Source organism: Salmo salar, chromosome ssa04 (genome assembly GCF_905237065.1).
Source record: "Salmo salar chromosome ssa04, Ssal_v3.1, whole genome shotgun sequence".
NCBI lineage: Eukaryota > Metazoa > Chordata > Actinopteri > Salmoniformes > Salmonidae > Salmo > Salmo salar.
The window spans coordinates 36,828,928-36,849,415 of NC_059445.1; the positions used below are offsets into that span (position 1 = coordinate 36,828,928).

The 20,488-nt window shown below is 42.9% G+C and overlaps 1 protein-coding gene across 8 annotated transcripts in view; it reads right to left on the reverse strand.

Moving 5' to 3' along the window:
• Positions 1-20,488, reverse strand: part of LOC106602916 (collagen alpha-1(XXIII) chain) — a 140,413-nt gene that overhangs the window by 20,486 nt on the left and 99,439 nt on the right. For 2 of the 8 annotated variants that reach the window (XM_014195910.2, XM_014195911.2), the window contains 5 exons: positions 19,984-20,010; positions 18,276-18,302; positions 14,867-14,983; positions 1,664-1,699; positions 1,325-1,351 (listed from right to left, as the gene is read on the reverse strand). In XM_014195910.2, coding sequence (XP_014051385.2) covers positions 1,325-1,351; positions 1,664-1,699; positions 14,867-14,983; positions 18,276-18,302; positions 19,984-20,010 — 234 coding nt within the window. The remainder of the gene's footprint in view (positions 1-1,324; positions 1,352-1,663; positions 1,700-14,866; positions 14,984-18,275; positions 18,303-19,983; positions 20,011-20,488) is intronic. The other 6 variants (XM_014195913.2, XM_045716873.1, XM_014195912.2 and 3 more) reach the window with 3 other exon arrangements.

Here is a 20,488-nt window from a genome sequence, read left to right on the forward strand (position 1 = left end):
AGAGTCGCCTCTTCACTGTTGACATTGAGACTGGTGTTTTGCGGTTCCTATTTAATGAAGCTGCCAATTGAGGTCTTGTGAGGCGTCTGTTTCTCAAACTAGACACTAATGCACTTGTCCTCTTGCTCAGTTGTGCACCAGGGCCTGCCACTCCTCTTTCTATTCTGGTTAGAGCCAGTTTGCGCTGTTCTGTGACGGGAGTAGTACACAGCGTTGTACTAGATCTTCAGTTTCTTGGCAATTTCTCGCATGGAATAGCCTTCATTTCTCAGAACAAGAATAGACTGACGAGTTTCAGAAGAAAGTCCTTTGTTTCTGGCAATTTGAGCCTGTGTAACAGTGTAGGTTCCGTCCCTCTCTTCGCCCCAACCTGGGCTCGAACCAGGAACCCTTGCACACATCAACAACTGACACCCCACGAAGCATCGTTACCCATCGCGCCACAAAAGCCGCGGCCCTTGCGACGCAAGGGGAAACCCTACTTCAAGTCTCAGAGCGAGTGACGTCACTGATTGAAATGCTATTAGCGCGCACCACCGCTAAGTAACTAGCCATTTCGCATCGGTTACACTCACCCCCCTTTTGACCTCCTCCTTTTCCGCAGCAACCAATGATCCGGGTCAACAGCATCAATGTAACAGTGTAGGTTCCGTCCCTCTCTTCGCCCCAACCCGGGCTCGAACCAGGAACCCTTGCACACATCAACAACTGACACCCACGAAGCATCGTTACCCATCGCGCCACAAAAGCCGCGGCCCTTGCGACACAAGGGGAAACCCTACATCAAGTCTCAGAGCGAGAAACGTCACTGATTGAAATGCTATTAGCGCGCACCACCGCTAACTAACTAGCCATTTCGCATCGGTTACACCTGTAATCGAACCCACAAATGCTAATGCTCCAGATACTCAACTAGTCTAAAGAAGGACAGTTTTATTGCTTCTTTAATCAGGACAACAGTTTTCAGCTGTGTTAACATAATTGCAAAAGGGTTTTCTAATGATCAATTAGCCTTTTCAAATGATAAACTTGGATTAGCTAACACAACGTCCCATTGGAACACAGGAGTGATGGTTGCTGATAATGGGCCTCTGTACGCCTACGTAGATATTCCATTAAAAATCAGCCGTTTCCAGCTTCAATGATCATTTACAACATTAACAATGTCAACACTGTATTTCTGATCAATTTGATGTTATTTTAATGGACAGAAAATGTGCTTTTCTTTCAAAAACAAGGACATTTCTAAGTGACCCCAAACTTTTGAACTGTAGTGTACATGTATAATGGTACGTGTGGAAATAAGAAATGTAGATATTTTTACCTGTCGTCCAGGAGGACCCATTTGTCCCTGTGTAAAGAGGACACATTATCAGAATGATGTGGGCCAAATGCAATAATTATTATTATAATGCATGGTATTTATATAGCACTTTTCAAGGACCCAAGTTGCTTTACAATTATATAAAAGAAAAACAAGAAACAAAAATCTAAAACAATACCAGCCTAACCAGAAAGAAAAAGAAACATGAAACAAAGTGTTGGGAGTAGGGCTCAAGGAAAGGGAATACTGTGATGTGGTGTGTGTGTGTGGGAGAGAGTGTTGGTGTTTGTGCACCTTATTATATCAGAAATACAAAATCATCTTTGAAACATAGGCTACCTCTAATCCATCAGTTCCATCTCGACCAGGCGGACCCTGTGAAGGAAACCTCAAGCTTTATAAAACATCAACAAGTAAAGATGGACCAAAGTGAAGAGCGGGGCAATTCAATTGATCATCCACTAGATGGCATTATTTATACAAATACAACAAAAGTTCTCGAGTAAATTAGTGAAGCTTTTCTGTTGCATCAACTGAGACGGTATTTTTGCTAATTATAACAATTTACATTTACAGAGCAAAACAACACAACAAAATGCAAAGAAAAACAATAATAGCAATTCTTGTCCAGCTCTAGTGAGCTATTATTAATCACCAGTGGCACAACATTGGTTTTAGAAGTGGGGGGGGGCATAATTATTATTATTTATTTATTATCCAGTCGGATAAACACTCCAAACAGACTTCTCCACTGCTCAGAGGCGTCCGCATCGTCCTAAGCACACAGTTGCCTCGTTTTGTATCACATTCCAATGATAAAACTGGTGTGGACAAAAGCTCCTTTGAACGGGGTATGGTAGTAGGTGCCAGGCGCACCGGTTTGTGTTAAGAACTGCAACGCTGCTGGGCTTTTCACACTCAACAGTTTCCCGTGTGTATCAAGACAACTTGTAGAGTTCATGCTCCAATGAATTGAGACTGTTCTGAGGGCAAAACGGGGGGTCTGAGAATGAATCCCTGGTAATCACTGGAGTCAATGCAAAACTAGTTACCAGGAGGACTGTCTGCCCTGTCTTGCTCTCACCACCACATGTGCGGAGAAGATGACAAGACAAGGCAGACCCACCACCGGTTGCTCTCCTCTCCTCTAGCTCCTAACGAGGTGGGTTCAGTACACTAAGATAATCATAATTAGAGAGACAACAACAGGAAATGACCTCGCTGCTTGTTGACCTTGAAACATCTGCTGGCAATATGGAGAGCGGTGTTATTGACCTCATCTCAGAGCTGTCCTGTCTGGAATGAATCAGATTATCTTTGATTCAGTAGGAAAGCTAGATGAACTGAGTGAAAGGAAATGAATGGTTGGCTTTGTGTACTGAACTACTCTTCATTTTACTGATTAACAATGTCTGAGTTCCCCTCTATCAACTTGAATCACCAGAAAAGGCCAACTGAGCTGACGATCCTTTCATTATCTCTCCTACCACCATATGCTGGTCTATGCTGATCAGTGCTAGTCTGATGCTGGTCAAGCTGGTCTTACAAGCATGGTCTAGCTGGTCTGACCAGCATGGTCTAGCTGGTTATGCTGGCATACCAGCCTTTGTTGTGTGTTCACTGGTGAACAGCCTTTGCTGTATTTTGGACACTGGTGACAGCATAAGCTAAAGCAAAACCAGCATCAAGTCACAATATGCTGGCTTGCAAAGTGATGTTTAAATCCTATTGGAATCTGACCAGAGTTGATACCCACAATCGGTATTCAGAATCACTGCCAGGGTTAGAAAGATGAATGAATGAGACTATCTAAACTGTAACAACCATTTCAGTAACAGGGGCATAAAATCCAACTAGCAGATTGGATTAGTTTAGAAAAATTGACAGTACCAGTCAAAAGTTTGGACACAGCTACTCATTCTTTATTTGTACTATTTTCTACATCGTAGAATAGTGAAGACATTAACATTATGAAATAACAGATATGGAATCGTGTATTAACCAAAAAATATCATGAATCAAGGTAAGACCCAAGAGCAGACTGTGTGAAGTAACAATGTTTATTGTAATCACAGGGGCAGGCAAACGACAGGTCAAGGAAGGCAGGGGTCGATAATCCAGAGTAGGAGAAAAGGTACAGGATGGCAGGCAGGCTCAGGGTCAGGCAGAGTTCAGTAATCCAGAGGTGGAGCAAAGGTACAGGACAGGTAGAGTGGTCAGGCGGGCAAGTAAAGGGTCAGGACAGGCAAGGGTCAAAAACCAGGAGGACGAGAAAACGAAAGGCTGGGAAAAGACCGGCACTGACAGGACAAACGCTGGTAAGCTTGACCTACAAGACGAACCGGCAACAGACAAACAGAAAACACAGGTATAAGTACGCTGGGGATAATGGGGAAGTTGGGCGACACCTGGAGGTGTCACCCAAGCACAAAAACAGGTGAAACAGATCAGGGCGTGTGTCACGTCCTGGCCAGTATAAGGTTAATTGGTATTGTAGTTTGGTCAGGACGTGGCAGAGGGTATTCGTTTTATGTGTTCGGGGTGGTGTGTTTGTTGAAGGGGCATTTGATTTAATTAAATGTTCAAAATGAACATGACCTCGGCTGCGTATTGGTCTACTTTTTCTGATGAGGACTTTTCTATTTCATCTGAAGACGAAGACGACTGTGACAGAATCACCCACCAACTATGGACCACGCAGCAGAGGAAGGAGCAGAGGGACTTCGAGTTGGACTGGCGGGAGAAGTGGACCTGGGAGGAAGTTCTGGACGGGGCCGGACCTTGGCACCAGGCTGGGGATTATCGCCGCCCGCAGTGGGAAATTGAGGCAGCCAAGGCAGAGAGGCGGAGGTACGAGGCCATGGACGCGCTGAGGGAGAAGCACGAGAGGCACCCCCAATAATTTTTTTTGGGGGGGGCACACGGGTAGTTTGGCTAGGCCTAGGAAGAGCCGGAAGCCAGCTACCCGTGGTTATATGGAGGAGCGTATGGGGTGGAGAGCGCCATGTTTCGCTGAGGAGCGCACTATCTCACCCATACGCACGCACAGTCCGGTGCGCGCTATTCCAGCCCCTCGCAGGTGCCGTGCTAGAGCGGGCATCCAGCCTGGTAGGAGGATGCCTGCGCAGCACATCTGGTCGCCGGTACGCCTCCGAGGACCAGGCTACCCAACTCCCGCTCTACGCACGGCTACCATCAGGCCCCTGCACAGCCCAGTCTGCCCTGTACAAGCACCCCGCTCGTACAGGGCTACTAGTTCCATCCAGCCAAGACGGGTTGTGCAGGAGGTAAGATCAAGACCGACTGTGCGCCTCCATAGCCCTGGGTTTCCAGCTCCTGTCTCTCGTGCGGACCCGGAAGTGCGTCTACCCAGTCCGACTCGTCCTGTTCCCGCTCCCCGCACTAGCCTTCAAGTGCGTAAACCCAGCCACGTCAGTCAACAGTCACTGGAGACTGCCCTGAACTGCCGGAGTGGCCAGACTGCCCTGAACTGCCGGAGTGGCCAGACTGCCCTGAACTGCCGGAGTGGGCAGACTGCCCTGAACTGCCGGAGTGGCCAGACTGCCCTGAACTGCCGGAGTGGCCAGACTGCCCTGAACTGCCGGAGTGGCCAGACTGCCCTGAACTGCCGGAGTGGCCAGACTGCCCTGAACTGCCGGAGTGGCCAGACTGCCCAGACTGTCCCGAGTTGCCAGACTGCCCAGACTGTCCCGAGTTGCCAGACTGCCCAGACTGTCCCGAGTTCCAGACTGCCCAGACTGTCCCGAGCTGCCAGACTGCCCAGACTGTCCCGAGCTGCCAGACTGCCCAGACTGTCCCGAGCTGCCAGACTGCCCCGACAGCCTGGAACGGCCAGAGCCGGAGCCACCTCCAGAGATAGGTGGGTTGGGGAGGGGGGGTGTAGCACAGTGCCGTCGTTGACGGCAGCCACCCTCCCTTCCCTCCCTTTAGTAGGGGGGAATTTTTCTTTTTTGGTGTTGCTTGGGGTTAATTTTGTTAAGGTGCTTCCGGGGTTAGCACCTTTAAGGGGGGGGGTACTGTCACGTCCTGGCCAGTATAAGGTTAATTGGTATTGTAGTTTGGTCAGGACGTGGCAGAGGCTATTCGTTTTATGTGTTCGGGGTGGTGTGTTTGTTGAAGGGGCATTTGATTTAAGTATTCCGGGGTTTTTGTGCACTGTTTGGTTTTCATGTATTCTATGTTTAGTCTAGTATGTCTGTTTCTATGTTTGGTTAATTGGGGTTGGGACTCTCAGTTGAAGGCAGGTGTTGTCTATTTGCCTTTGACTAAGAGTCCCATATATTAGGGTGTGTTTGTGTTTGTTATTTTGTTGGAGATTGTTCTGTGTTAGCCTTGTGCCTTGCAGACTGTCAGTAGATCGTTCGTTTTCTTGTTTGTTGGTTTTGTGGTTGTTTTGATTTAATTAAATGTTCAAAATGAACAACCGCATGCCTGCTGCGTTTTGGTCTACCTTTTCAGACGACGATTTCGCAATATCGTCAGAAGACGAAGAAGTGCGTGACAGCGTGACAAAAAAGTGTTAAACAAATCAAAATATATTTTATATTTGAGATTCTTCAAAGTAGCCACCCTTTGCCTTGATGAAAGCTTTGCACATTCTTGGCATTCTCTCAACCAGCTTCATGAGGTAGTCACCAGTGGTGGAAGAAAGTACTCAATTGTCATACTTGAGTAAAAGTAAAGATACCGTAATGGAAATTTCCTTTAGGAATGTGGTGAAGTAAAAGCAAAAGTTAGCAAAAATATAAATAGTAAAGTAAAGTTCAGTTCAGTTACCCCCAAAAAACTACTTAATTAACCTGTCTTGGGTAGGGGGCAGTATTTTGACATCCGGATGAAAATCATGCCAGTAGTAAACTGCCTGCTACTCAGGCCCAGAAGCTAAGATATGTATATGATTAGTAGATTTGGATAGAAAACACGCTGAAGTTTCGAAAACTGTTTGAATGATGTCTGTGAGTATAACAGAACTCATTTGGCAGGCAAAAACCTGAGAAAAAAATCCAACCAGGAAGTGTGGAAATCTGAGGTTTGTAGTTTTTCAAGTGATTGCCTATCTAATATACAGTGTCTGTGGGATCGTTTTGCACATCCTAAGGCTTCCACTAGATAGATGTCAACAGTCTTTAGAACGTTGTTTCATGCTTCTACTGTGAATGGGGAGAGAATAAGAGCTCTTGGAATCAGATGACTGAGAAAATGACATGAGCTCAATCACACGCACTCCCGTGAGAGTTAGGTGTGTTCCTTTTCATTTCTGAAGACAAAGGAATCGTCCGGTTGGAATTTTATGGAAGATTTATGATAAAAACATCCTAAAGATTGATTCTATACATCGTTTGACATGTTTCTACGAACTGTAATAGAACTTTTTTGACTTTTCGTCTGAACTTACTGTGCGAGCATAGTGCATTTGGATTACTCGACTGAACGTGCGAAAAAAAAGGAGGTATTTGGACATAAATATGGACTTTATCGAAACAAAACATTCATTTATTGTGGAACTGGGATTCCTGGGAGTGCATTCCGATGAAGATCATCAAAGGTAAATGAATATTTATGATGCTATTTGTGACTTCTGTTGACTCCAAAATGGCGGGTATCTGTATGGCTTGTTTTGATGTCTGAGCGCTGTACTCAGATTATTTCAAAGTTTGCTTTCGCCGTAAAGCTTTTTTGAAATCTGACACAGCGGTTGCATTAAGGAGAAGTTTATCTATAATTCTGTGCATCACAGTTGTATCTTTTATCAAAGTTTATGATGAGTATTTCTGTAAATTGATGTGCTCATTCACCTGAGGTTTTGGAGGCAAAACATTTCTGAACATTACACGCCAATGTCAAATGGGGTTTTTGGATATAAATATGAGCTTTATCGAGCAAAACATACATGTATTGTGTAACATGAAGTCCTATGAGTGCCATCTGATGAAGATCATCAAAGGTTAGTGATTAATTTTAGCTGTATTTCTGTTTTTTTGTGACGCCTCTCCTTGCTTGGAAAATGGCGGTGTGGTTTTTCTTGTCTAGGTGCTGTCCTAACATAATCTAATGCTTTCGCCATAAAGCCATTTTGAAATCGGACACTGTGGTTGGATTTTAATGAGAAGATTATCTTTAAAATGGTGTATAATACTTGTATGTGTGAGAAATTTGAATTATGAGATTTTTGTTGTTTTGAATTTGGCGCTCTGCTATTTCACTGGCTGTTGGCGAGGTGGGATGCTACCGTCCCACATGTCCTAGAGAGGTTTAAGTAGTACTTTAAAGTATTTTTACTTAAGTACTTTACACCACTGGTAGTCACCTGGAATGCATTTCAATTAACAGGTGTGCCTTATTAAAAGTGAATTTGTGGAATTTCTTTCCTTCTTCATGCGTTTGAGCAAATCAGCTGTGTTATGACAAGGTAGCCCTATTTGGTAAAATACCAAGTTCATATTATGGCAAGAACAACTCAAATAATTAAAGAGAAACAACAGTCAAGTCAAGGGTATCAAGGCAAAGGGTGGCTACTTTGAAGAATCTGAAATCTAAAACATATATTTTGATTTGTTAAACACTTTTTTTTGGTTACTACATGATTCCATATTTGTTATTTCATGGTTTTGATGTCTTCACTATTATCCTACAATGTAGAAAATAGTGAAAATAAAGAAAAACCCTTCAATGAGTAGGTGTGTCCAAACTTTTGATTGGTACTGTATGTTATTTATCTTTGCATAGCCTAACATAACAATTCGGATTATTTGGGAGTCCACCTCACTTGGGATTTGAACTCACAACCTCTCGGTCACAGGCGTTGCACCCACTCCTGCAGCCCCTTCCCCCTGCTCACATCATGTATGGGCACAGTTTTATCTTGATTTGATGTGTTTTAGATTTTAAATAAATGGTTTTATGTGAGCCATAACTTTAATTACTTTGATTTCATTATTGGAGTCCTCCAGGTTTATGCATTAATATTCCTTGAAAGGTTTTGGTACCACTAGGTGGAACCAGCAGATCTGTTGGTTTGTGGCCTTTACACTGGTGATCATGACCTCACTTCCTCATTCTTTTTACGGAACTTTTTCTGAAACCAGTCAATTTTCTCTTTTCTCATAATTAATAATTAAAGTAGCATGTTTCGCTAACTATTTCATGGGTCGTGTGACGTTTAAGGGGTATTTGTTAGTTGTTTTTGTCCATTATAGGATTTAACATGGAATATAATCAAATTGGGATTAAATCAGCTTGATCCCTTCTGTCGAAGATGCTTGGAACTTATTTTTTTATATTTTCAGTGGTATTGTTAGCAAGCACGCCCCCATAAAGAAAATTAGAATTAAAAACAGGTTCAGCCCCTGGTTCGACTGTGATCTGGCATAGTTACGCCACCTCAAGAGCACCATTTGGCGAAAAGCTTGGGAAATAAATACTCTGATTATTTGTTGTTCAGGCAAATTATAATTAAGTGCACTCAGGCTATCCGGAAGGCCAAAGTTAGTTACTATAAGGAGCAGTTCTCTCTCTGTGGGTCTAACACCAACAAGTTCTGGAAAACTGTGAAAAACCTGGAGAATAAACCCTCCTCCTCACAGCTGCCCTTAATGTTGATGATGTGGTTGTTACTGACAGGCAGCGTATGGCTGGGCTCTTTAATCACCACTTAATTAAGTCAGGAATTCCTATTTGACACAGCTACGCCTCCTTGGCTGTCCAACACTTCCTTATCTCCCAGCCCTTCTAACATGCTAACCACACCGCCCGTGTTGTGCACGCGAGCTTTGCAAAATAAATGTACACATACGTTATTCAATAATTTTATCCAAACTGCTCGCGCGCAACAACGAGCGTCTGCGTAGCCAGGCGCTAAAATAGAACTTGGTTCTGTTTTTGATGCTTGACGGGCTGCAAGTCCCGCCTCTCCCATCTCCTCATTTATTTTTAGGGGCATATACCCACGTGGGTGATTGAAATATGAACTAAGATCCACACTCCAGTCCAGTTGGTGGTGGTAATGCACCTTAAAGTTGGTTGCCAACTGCCATATAAAGTCCACAGAAGAAGAACAAGACTGAAGGAGGAGAGATTACTAGAAACTAACTAGGTTTCCCCTTTTATCTGTGGATTAATTGTTAGAGTACAGAACACACGATATTGTGTGACTCAGAATGGGTCAACATTCTACAAAGATCCAGGGGAAAAAAAGGCCCTTGTGCATTTCAGGTAAAATAACAACCCAATGTTTATATCTAAGCAGGACAAATTAGCTAGCAACATCAAGCTAGCTAGCTAAATGTCCATCAATGTTTCACATGTTTCGAACTGTCCCCAAATTAATATAGTTGGTTCAGAGTATGTTTTGATATTTCAACCTGCGTGTCCTGTTCGCATCTGGTGTGGATGGACAGAATCAACATGCGCGCGATGGCGCATGCGCTTGGCCAATCTAGTCAGCATGTAATGCTCCTCCCTCTTTTTCCCCTGCCCCACTACACAGCTTCTCCCTACAGGTGGTCACTGATTCTAAGGTATTAAAGGAGCTCCTTCAACATGAACCACAAAAACCATCTAGGTCAGATGGTTTAGATCCTTTCTTCTTTAAAGTTGCTGCCCCTATCATCGCCAAGCCTGTCTCTCCTCTCTGGGGAGGTTCCCATTGCTTGGAAGGCAGCCACGGTGCATCCTTTATTTACAGGGGGAAATCAAGCTGATCCTGACTGTTAAAGGCCAATTTCTATCTTGCAATGTTAATCAAAAGAGCTGGAAAAACTTGTCAATAATCAACTGACTGGCTTTCTTGATGTCTATAGTATTCTCTCTGAAATGCAATCTGGTTTCCGCTCAGGATATGGATGTGTCACTTAAAGGTCCTAAATGATGTCACCACTGCCCTTAAATCTAAGCAATGTTGTGCTGCTTTTTTATTGACTTGGCCAAAGCTTTTGATACGGTAGACCATTGTCATCCTCGTCGTACGAACTGGAAGCATACTCAGGCCAACGTGCAGCGTGATCTGGGTTCCACATATTTTATTTAAGTGAAACGCACAAAACAATAAAGAATAAACGAAACGTGACTAAGTGGTACACAAAATAATATCCCACAAACACAGGTGGGAAAAATGCTACCTAAATATGATCCCCAATTAGAGACAACGATTCCCAGCTGCCTCTAATTGGAAATCATACAAATCACCAACATAGAAATAATAAACTAGAACCCCACATAGAAATAATAAAGTAGAATACCCCCCAGTCACACCCTGACCTACAACACCATAGAGAAACAAGGGCTCTCTATGGTCAGGGCGTGACAACCATTCCATTCTTGTGGGTCGGCTAAGGAGTATAAGTGTCTCTGAGGGGTCTTTGGCCTGGTTTGCTAACTATCTATCTCAAAGAGTGCAATGTCTAAAGTCAGAACATCTGCTGTGTCAACCACTGCCTGTCACCAAGGGAGTACCCCAAGGCTCAATCCTAGGTCCCACTCTCTTCTTAATTTACATCAACAACATAGTTTAGGCAGTAGTGCAATCAGAAAGTATTCAGACCCCTTCCCTTTTTCCACATTTTGTTACAATACATATTTCAATTAAATGTTTTCCTCATCAGTCCAAACACAATGCCCCATAATGACGACGCAAAACAGGTTTTTAGAAATGTATTCAAATGTATTAAAAATAAAAATATACCTTTTTACAAAAGTATTCAGACCCTTTGCTATGAGACTCAAAATTGAGCTCAGGTGCATCTTGTTAGCATTTTTCATCCTTGACATATATTTACAACAGAATTGGAGTCCACCTGTGCTAAATTTGATTGATTGGACATGATTTGGAAAGGCACACACCTGACTATATAAGGTCCCATAGATGACAGTGCATGTCAGAGCAAAAACCAAGAAGGAATTGTCCATAGAGCTCCGAGACAGGATTGTCTCAAGTCACAGATCTGGGGAAGGGTAACAAAACATTTCTGCAGCATTGAAGGTCCCCAATAACACAGTGGCATACATCATTCTTAAATGGAAGAAGTTTGGAACCACCAAGACTCTTCATAGAGCTGGAAACCCGGCCAAACTTAGCAATCGGGAGAGAAGAGCCTTGCTCAGGGAGGTGACCAAGAACCCGATGGTCACTCTGACAGAGTTACAGAGTTCCTCTGTGGAGATGGGAAAACCTTCCAGAAGGACAACCATCTCTGCAGTACTCCACCAATCAGGCCTTTATGGTAGAGTGGCCAGACGGAAGCCACCCCTCAAAAGGCCCATGACAGCCCGCTTGAAGTTTTCAAAAGGCACCTAAAGAACTCTCAGACATGAGAAACAATATTCTCTGGTCTGATGAAACCAAGATTTAACTCTTTGGCCTGAATGCCAAGCGTCACGTCTGGAGGAAATCTGGTACCATCCCTACGGTGACGCATGGTGGTGGCAGCATCATGCTGTGGGGACGTTTTTCAGCGGCAGGGACTGGGAGACTGGTCAGTATCGAGGGAAAGATTAACGGAGCAAAGTACACAGAGATCCATGATGAAAACCTGCTCCAGAGCTCTCAGGACCTCAGACTGGTGCAAAGGTTCACCTTCCAACAGGACAACGACCCTAAACACACAGCCAAGAAAACGCAGGAATGGTTTCGGGACAAGTCTCTGAATGTCATTGAATGGCCCAGCCAGAGCCCGGACTTGAACCCGATCAAACATCTCTGGAGAGACCTGAAAATAGCTGTGCAGCGACGCTCCCCATCCAACCTGATAGAGCTTGTGAGTATCTGCAGAAAATAATGGGTGAAACTCTCCAAACACAGATGTGACAAGCTTGTAGCGTCATACCCAAGAAATCTCGAGGCTGTAATCTCTGGCAAAGTTGCTTTAACAAAGTACTGAGTAAAGTGTCTGAATTCTTATTTAAAAATTAGCAAAACTTCCTAAAAACCTGTTTTTGCTTTGTCATTATGGGATATTGTGTGTAGATTGATGAGGGGGGAAAAAAACAATTTAATCCATTATAGAATAAGGCTGTAACATAACAAAATGTGGAAAAAGTCAAGGGGTCTGAATACTTTCCGAATGCACTGTATATGCAGAGTCTTATACTCAGCTGGTCGCTCACCAAATTGTATGTTAAAAGCTCTACAACAAAGCTTTCTTAGTGTCCAACAAGTTTTCTCTGCCCTTAACCTTGTTCTGAACACCTCCAAAACAAAGGCCATGTGGTTCGGTAAGAAGAATGTATATACTTATATGTTGCACTTTTGAATCCTTGTAGTTAGATGTTTTAATTTATCGTAATTAATGGTAAGAAAGCTCGCTAGCTAGCCTCATGCTAAGCGCTAGTTTAGCACTAGCTATATGCTACCTTTGTGAAGCTAGCCACAATAAGGATTAGCCACACTAGTGGAATTTGCATCTCGCCTTCAAAATAAAAGTTGAAAGTGGTTCAAACTGATACAAATCATGGAATCATGCCATATTTGCATTAGATAATGCTGACCAAGGTCAGAATGCTGTTATGTAAATTCAACAAAAGACAATAATTAGTTCATATGTCACAAAAAAAGTACATATGTTGAAATTGCACTGTGGATGTATTAGACTTTAGAATTGCATTGGGGGAGACTTATATGATGGGGCTGCAGTGGAGCAGGTTAAGAGCTTCAAGTTCCTTGGTGTCCACATCACCAACAAACTATCATGGTCCAAACACACCAAGACAGTCGTGAAGAGTGCACGACAAAGCCTATTCCTCCTCAGGAGACTGAAAAGATTTGGCATGGGTCCTCAGATCCTCAAAAAGTTGTACAGCTGCACCATCGAGATCATCCTGACTGGTTGCATCACTCCCTGCTATGGCAACTGCTCGGCCTCTGACTGAAAGGCACTACAGAGGGTAGTGCGTACGGCCCAGTACATCACTGGGGCCAAGCTTCCTGCCATCCAGGACCTCTATACCAGGCGGTGTCAGAGGAAGGCCATAAAATTCCCAAACACTCCAGCCACCCTAGTCATAGACTGTTCTCTCTGCTACCGCACGGCAAGCGGTACCGGAGCGCCAAGTCTAGTAGTTTCAAAAGACTTCTTAACAGCTTCTACCCCCAAGCCATAAGACTCCTGAACAGCTAATCAAATGGCTACCCAGACTATTTCCATTTCACCCCCCCCCTTTAACGCTGCTGCTACTCTCTGTTATTATCTATGCATAGTCACTTTAACTCTACCTACATGTACATATTACCTCAAATACCTCGACTAACCGGTGCCCCCGCACATTGACTCTGCACCGGTACACCCTGTATATAGCCTCGCTATTGTTATTTTACTGCTGCTCTTTAATTATTTGTTAGCTATTTTTTACTTATCTATTTTTTACTTAACACTTATTTTTTCTTAAAACTGCGTTGTTGGTTAAAGGCTTGTAAGTAAGAATTTCACTGTAAGGTCTACTACACCTGTTGTATTCGGATTTGATTATATGCACTTTACAGCCTTACCTATGGATCTTGGGTCCATGAATTGGGGTATCAGCCTAATCGGTGACACCCACAGATTACAATTCTAAAGAGTTTACACAAATAACAGTCGAAGCTCATATTATGGAACTTTAACTGTGGGAAATCACCTCACTATTATTTACATTCATATTGTAATGTACAGCCTTACCCCATTTCACGGACCCAAGATCCATAGGTATCAGCCTACTCAGTGACATCCACAGAACACAACTGTTAAGATCTAGCAAAATGATTAGCGTCGTAGCACTTATTGCGGGACCCTGAAACCGGTGTGAAATGAGCCACATTAAGCTCACCAGTCAACCTACGTTGTACAGAACATTCATATTGCAATGTATAGCCTTACCCCATTTCGTGGACCCAAAATCCATAGGTATCAGCCTACTTTGGGAACCCCACAGATTACAATTCTGAAGAGTTTACACAAAGATTAGCATCGTAGCTAATATTCATGGACCAAGATCCATAGGTAAGGCTGTACAATGCAATATGAATGTCAATGCACAATGGGCTGTATAGTGAGGCGATTTCCCACCGTTAAAGTTCCCTTATATGAGCTAAAATGATTAGAATTGTAATCTGTACATGTCACAGAGTAGGTGAATACCCCCATTCCATGGGTCCAAGGTCCATAAATAAGGATGTAGGCTGGAGGCTGGTCTCTAGCGAAAAAAACAACAAAGGGTGGTCTCCAGCGAAAACACAAAGTCTGGTCTCCAGACCATGCTAGTTTATGCTGGGGGGTTTTCAGAGGGGAATTAGATAAATCAATCAATCAAAGTGATTTTTTAAGCCCTTTTGACATCAGTTTTTGTTCCAATGTGCTTTACAGATACTCAGCCCCAAAAAAAACAAAGAGCAAGCAATGCAAAGGCAGAAGCACAGTGTCTGGAAAACTCCCTTAGAAGGCAGGAAACTAGGAAGAAACCTAGAGAGGAACCAGGCTCCAAGGGGTGGCCAGTCCTCTTCTGACTGATGACTGTAGTGACATGGATGAGAGGAGGAGAGAGGGGCTGTCTTACCTGCTCCCCAAGGTGACCTCTGGGCCCATCCTTCCCTGTGTTCCCAGATGGTCCTCTGAGACCTGGTGAGCCAGGGGGCCCCGGGGGGCCGGGAGGGCCAGCCTGACCCTGATCACCCTGTATAGGCATGGAAGGAGAAGTATGTGATGAGGTAATAATCCCAATTCCCACAGTATTATCAATCAAAAGATGTTTCAGAATAATTGTATTGTCACACCCCAGACAAGTTCTTGAACCACTTTCAATATCTTAACTTTGATCAATGTACTGTACAGTTAATTCAAAACTTTTCTGACAGTAGCCTCTTTTTACAAAGTGTCTGGCATTTGCCGCCAACTATCCTTGCCAATGTCAAAGTCTTACAGCGAGGCTTAAACTGCTGCTATGCATAATATTCACGCTATAAGACTGTTGAATGCTTGATCAAATTTGATTCAAAACAAGATCTTTAACACAGTCATATTAACAGCAATTTAACAAGCTATTCTTGTTCCCCAATTACCATAGTTCTGACTGGCATTCTTTCTACCAATTATCATCAACAAACACTGTCATTTACTCAAACTCACTTTCCAAAGAGACATAATTTACTTCGCCACTCATTTTCTCTCTAATTTGAAGCAGACATATGAAAGTGGCAGAGCGGCAAACATAAAAATGCTTGAGGCCAATAACATATGTACATGTGTGATATGTAAAAGAGTGAGGGAAAGTGATAGAAGAAGAGAGGGTGAGAAGCCAGCTTGAAGGGAGAGAAGAGAAAGAGGGCTGAGACGCGCCCAAGACTAGCTCTACCTTCAGGAGTGTCACGTCCTGACCATAGTAAGTGGTTATTTTCTATGGTAGAGTAGGTCAGGGTGTGACAGGGGGTGTTTGTCTATGTTTTGTATTTCTATGTTCAGTTTCTAGTTTTGTATTTCTATGTTGGTTTTGTTTGGTATGATCTCCAATTAGAGGCAGCTGGTCACCGTTGTCTCTAATTGGAGGTCATATTTAAGTTTGTCCCACCTGTTTTTGTGGGTGATTATATTTTGAGTCGTGTGTTTTCCTCTCTGCGGCACGGTTTGTTGTTTTTCGTTATTTCAAGTTTTGGTGTTTTGCATTACGTTTCACGGTTAAATAAAGATGTGGAACTACAAACACGCTGCATTTTGGTCCGATCCTTCAGACAGCCGTGACAAGGAGGCGTTTATGACTGCAGAGAGAAAGGGAGAGAGGGAAGCCACCAGAGACATAGAGTGAAATAAAAACAAACAGAAAGAAAGAAAGAATGTAAGAAAGAGGTTAAACAGAGTTGTGAGGATGTCAGAAATGACTATTCAATTTCAGTTCAATTCAATTCGCTTTATTGGCTTGGGAAACATATTCTACTATTCTCTATACGCTTGACAGAAGAGAGGGAGAAGGAGAAAAAAGGAAGGGGGTGGCAAGGCTGGATGGAGACTCAGAGGACCCGGTCGAGAGAGAGAGAGAGATATAGTGTTGGGGAAGGGGGGTAGGACAAACCTTGACTGTGAGAATCTGATTACTGAGCACATGTGCAGAGCCCATGAGTGCAGTGAGTCCCTGATGTGAGGTTTGGACAGTGTTGGAAAGGAGCATTAGGATGAAGGAAAGAGGAGAGGTTGGGTAAGAGGGGGATAATGAAAGACAAACGTGAGTAGGGTGAGAGACAACAGAGGGGGTGAAGGGATGGAATTGAGGTTATTGATCCATCTGTTAGTAAGCACAAAAATCCTGTCTTGGCACAGTTCTAGTATGTGTAAAGCCACTCAACCATAACTGACAAGAGCATACAAAGACAATAGTCATTCTGTCTGGTTTCAATCCTCAAACAATAGCAGCCTAGTTGTCTTGTGGCTGATTGCCTTCATATGAATATCAACCATCCATGGAGAGATTCTGGCAGTCTTGTCCATGTTTGTGTTAGAGCTGTGGTCAATATGAATTGCATTGGGTTTAGAGGCTAAAACCACATTCTTCCTGGTGTAATTTATGTCTTCCCTCTGCTTTCTCAAATCTCTACACAGACACAACGACCATGGTAGACTGTACGCTCATCAGTATTGACACCCTCCTACGAATTCACATACACCTTGAAGTGCTAAAAGGACATGCAAGTGCCCTCATATGTTAGATATTGTGAACTACAAAGTACGTATCCATGAATAAGAGTTTGGAGTACAGACTAGGAAACAATGAACTCCATTAGAAACCAGGCCATAATCAACTTTGAGGCAGAATAAGAGGGTTCAGAAGGACAGGAATGCATCTGCCCCAACAACCCGATGTAAAATATCTTATTAGCAAAGAGTGACTGATGGTGAACCAATTGCGTCTTGATATTTGAAAATGGCTGGGAGGCAGTGCTACTTCCCTTGACCTCGGTAGAAAGGACAACAGTATGGAGACTAGTGCCCGATGGATCAGTGCAAGATAAAATGTGTTTTTGTCTTATCACGGACACCTGGTAACCGGGTCTTTCTTTTGAGAACTAGACTCATGTGCACAGTGAACAGCAGTGCCTCAGAATACCCTTCAGTTGGGGCTTAAATACAATAACTAGGCAATAATCATTTAATAGGCCAAACCAGGGCACCTTTTTCCAACAGAAGTGTGTTAGGGTGGTGGTTACAGTGGAGTCAGTAGGGTTGACTTATCGGTTTACGATAGGTTCAGATGTATAAAATGTAAAAATCTGGATTCCTGATCCATATTTCTCCCTATAATGTGGTAGATAGAATAAACTGTGGGTTAAAACAAAAGAAGTGAATGTGTGGCTGGGGAAAATAAGCATTGTACTTGACCTGAGAGAGTGGAGCTGGTAATATTCTGGTGTGTTGGCGAATGATAAAAGATAGACTGATACACATATAAAACATTAGGAACACTTTCCTAATATTGAGTTGCACCCCCCTTTGTCCTCAGAACAGCCTCAATTTGTCATGGCATGGACTCTACAAGGTGTTGAAAGAGTTCCACAGGGATGCTGGCCCATGTTGACGCCAATGCTTCCCACAGTTGTGTCAAGTTGACTGGATGTTCTTTGGGTGGTGGACCATTCTTGTTACACACGGCAAACTGTTAAGTGTGAAAAACCCAGCAGCGTTGCAGTTCTTGACACACTCAAACCGGTGTTCCTGGCACTTACTACCATACCCCGTTCAAAGGCACTTAAATCTTTTGTCTTGCCCATTCACCCTCTGAATGGGACACATGCACAATCAATGTCTTAATTGTCTCAAGGATTAAAAATCCTTCTTAACCTGTCTCTTCCCCTTCATCTACACTGATTGAAGTGGATTTAACAGGTGACATCAATAAGGGATCATAGCTTTCACCTGGTCAGTTTATGTCAAGGAAAGAGCAATAATTCCTAATATATATATGACATATTTAATTCTCTCACCCTGGGCCCCATATCTCCTTGGTCTCCCTAGAGAAAACAAGAAAATTAGAGAATGCTATGGATGATCAAAGTACACGACGGGTATATCAAAGGTACAAAGCAAATTACTATCATACTTCCAGAATTTCGTTCCATTTCAAGTTGAAAATTGTATTATAACTTTATTAATTGTACTAATTAATTGACTTGAAAGGTAATTTTACATGAATCCAGAAAATTGTGTGAATTGCTTCCGCTGTTTAAAAGTATTTTTATGGTAGTTGGTGAGATGTAGGTGAGACTTTTTTTGAGACATAGAACTAAACATTTTGACTTGGTGGTCAAGGGAAATCTAAGTGTTATTTCTTTGAGTTGCTGAGGCAGAGGCATTAAGCCTTGTGGGATATTAATTAATGTGAACTCAGCAACCCACCTCAGTGCTGCTCTGACCACAGTGTTGTTAGGAAGCACAATTTTTAAGTTGACTCAAAACTTGACAATATTTATAGTGTGACTTTTGCTGTCGCAAGTCACATTAAAAATTACCTTTTCAGGGCCTCCCGAGTGGCGCAGCAGTCGAAGGCACTGCATCGCAGTGCTAAAGGCTTCACTACAGACCCTGGTTTAATCCCGGGCTGTATCACTGGATTCTGGGTTAATTAGGCGGTTGTTAATCTCTACAGGATTGGTGTCCCCCCCCCTCCCCCCTGGACAGTGCAGTTAGTCTTGTTAATCTAACTGCACTGTCCAATTTACAGTAGCTATTACAGTGAAAAAATACCATGCTATTGTTTGAAGAGAGTGCACAAGAACAAAAAACTTTTATCAAGGCAACTGGTTTGACACATTCACCTCTGAAGGATATAATGTACTTACATTCAGTAATCTTGCACTGATTTGTCATCCTGAGGGTCCCAGAGATAAAATGTAGCATAGTTTTGTTTGATAAAAAAACATTTTTATATTCAAATGTAGGAACTGGGTGTGTCGAACCCCCCCCCCCCCCCCATTTCGAAGTGTAAGGTTAGTGTCTTTTCTGTAGGGAATCTAATTATCCATAATTTATGACATTCCTGAGAGTGTGTAAACTTAAATGTTTTATTACCATATCATTTTTGTATGTTCTCTATAGTCATGTACTTGAAAATGTATCAATTGATACAACTTGATACAACATTTTGAACAGTAATACAATGGTTCATTGGATCAGCCTAAAACTTTGCACATACACTGCTGCCATTTAGTGGCCAAAATATAAATTGCGCCTACACTCCTAAGTGTTCTCTTGCTCTTCAAAGATGATGAAAACATTTTTTTGGTGGGAAAACATGTTTTTTTTCTTTATATTATCTTTTACCAGATCTAATGTGTTATATTCTCCTACATTCATTTCACATTTCCACAAACTTCATAGTGTTTCCTTTCAAATAGTATCAAGAATATGCATATCCTTGCTTCAGGTCCTGACCTACAGGCAGTTATATTTGCGTATGTCATTTTAGGGCGATTTTTTTTAAAAAGGGTCCGATCCTTAAAGCGCGGTTTGGCGGGTCATGTTTTGGAGGACGAATGACTCAACCTTCGCCTCCTGAGCGCGTTGGGGAGTTGCAGCGATGAGACAAGATTGAAATTGGGTAGAAAAAGGGGGTAAAATACAAAAAAATTCATGTAAAAAAGTAGCTTTTCTATAGGACTACTTGCACTATAGAAAAGGTGTATTTTGTCATACCTTGTCTCCTTTTGGCCCAGGCAGTCCCTGACAATAGAGGAGAAAAAGGAAATAATGGACTGTGATGATCGCTGACAAAACTCATTCCTTCCAAGATATTTCAACTTTCACTTTCCCTTTAAAGACCCAAATGAAAGCCATGCCTTCTACCTCATGAAGGGTTCAGGGTTGTGTGGTGGTTTGAGGGACACAGCTTTTGTTCACTGATTAACTCTCCCTCTTACAACGGGTGGAGGACATATGAGTTTAGGCCTCAAAGGGTTACGCTCTACAGAATCTCATGATTGCAATTAATTCTGTGATGAGGTACCCGCATGAGGCCTTCTTAGAGTGTGTTCAGATTGAGATGAAGGGTATCTGCTAATATGAGCTTTGTGAATGAATGGACACAGGCGATTTTTAATCCTCACACAGATGGAGCAAATAGACAGTGTCAGAGTGATGTCAGTGTCAGAGTGATGTAACTGGTGTTGGAGGGTTGGGCTGCTGCTTTTCACTGTACTGT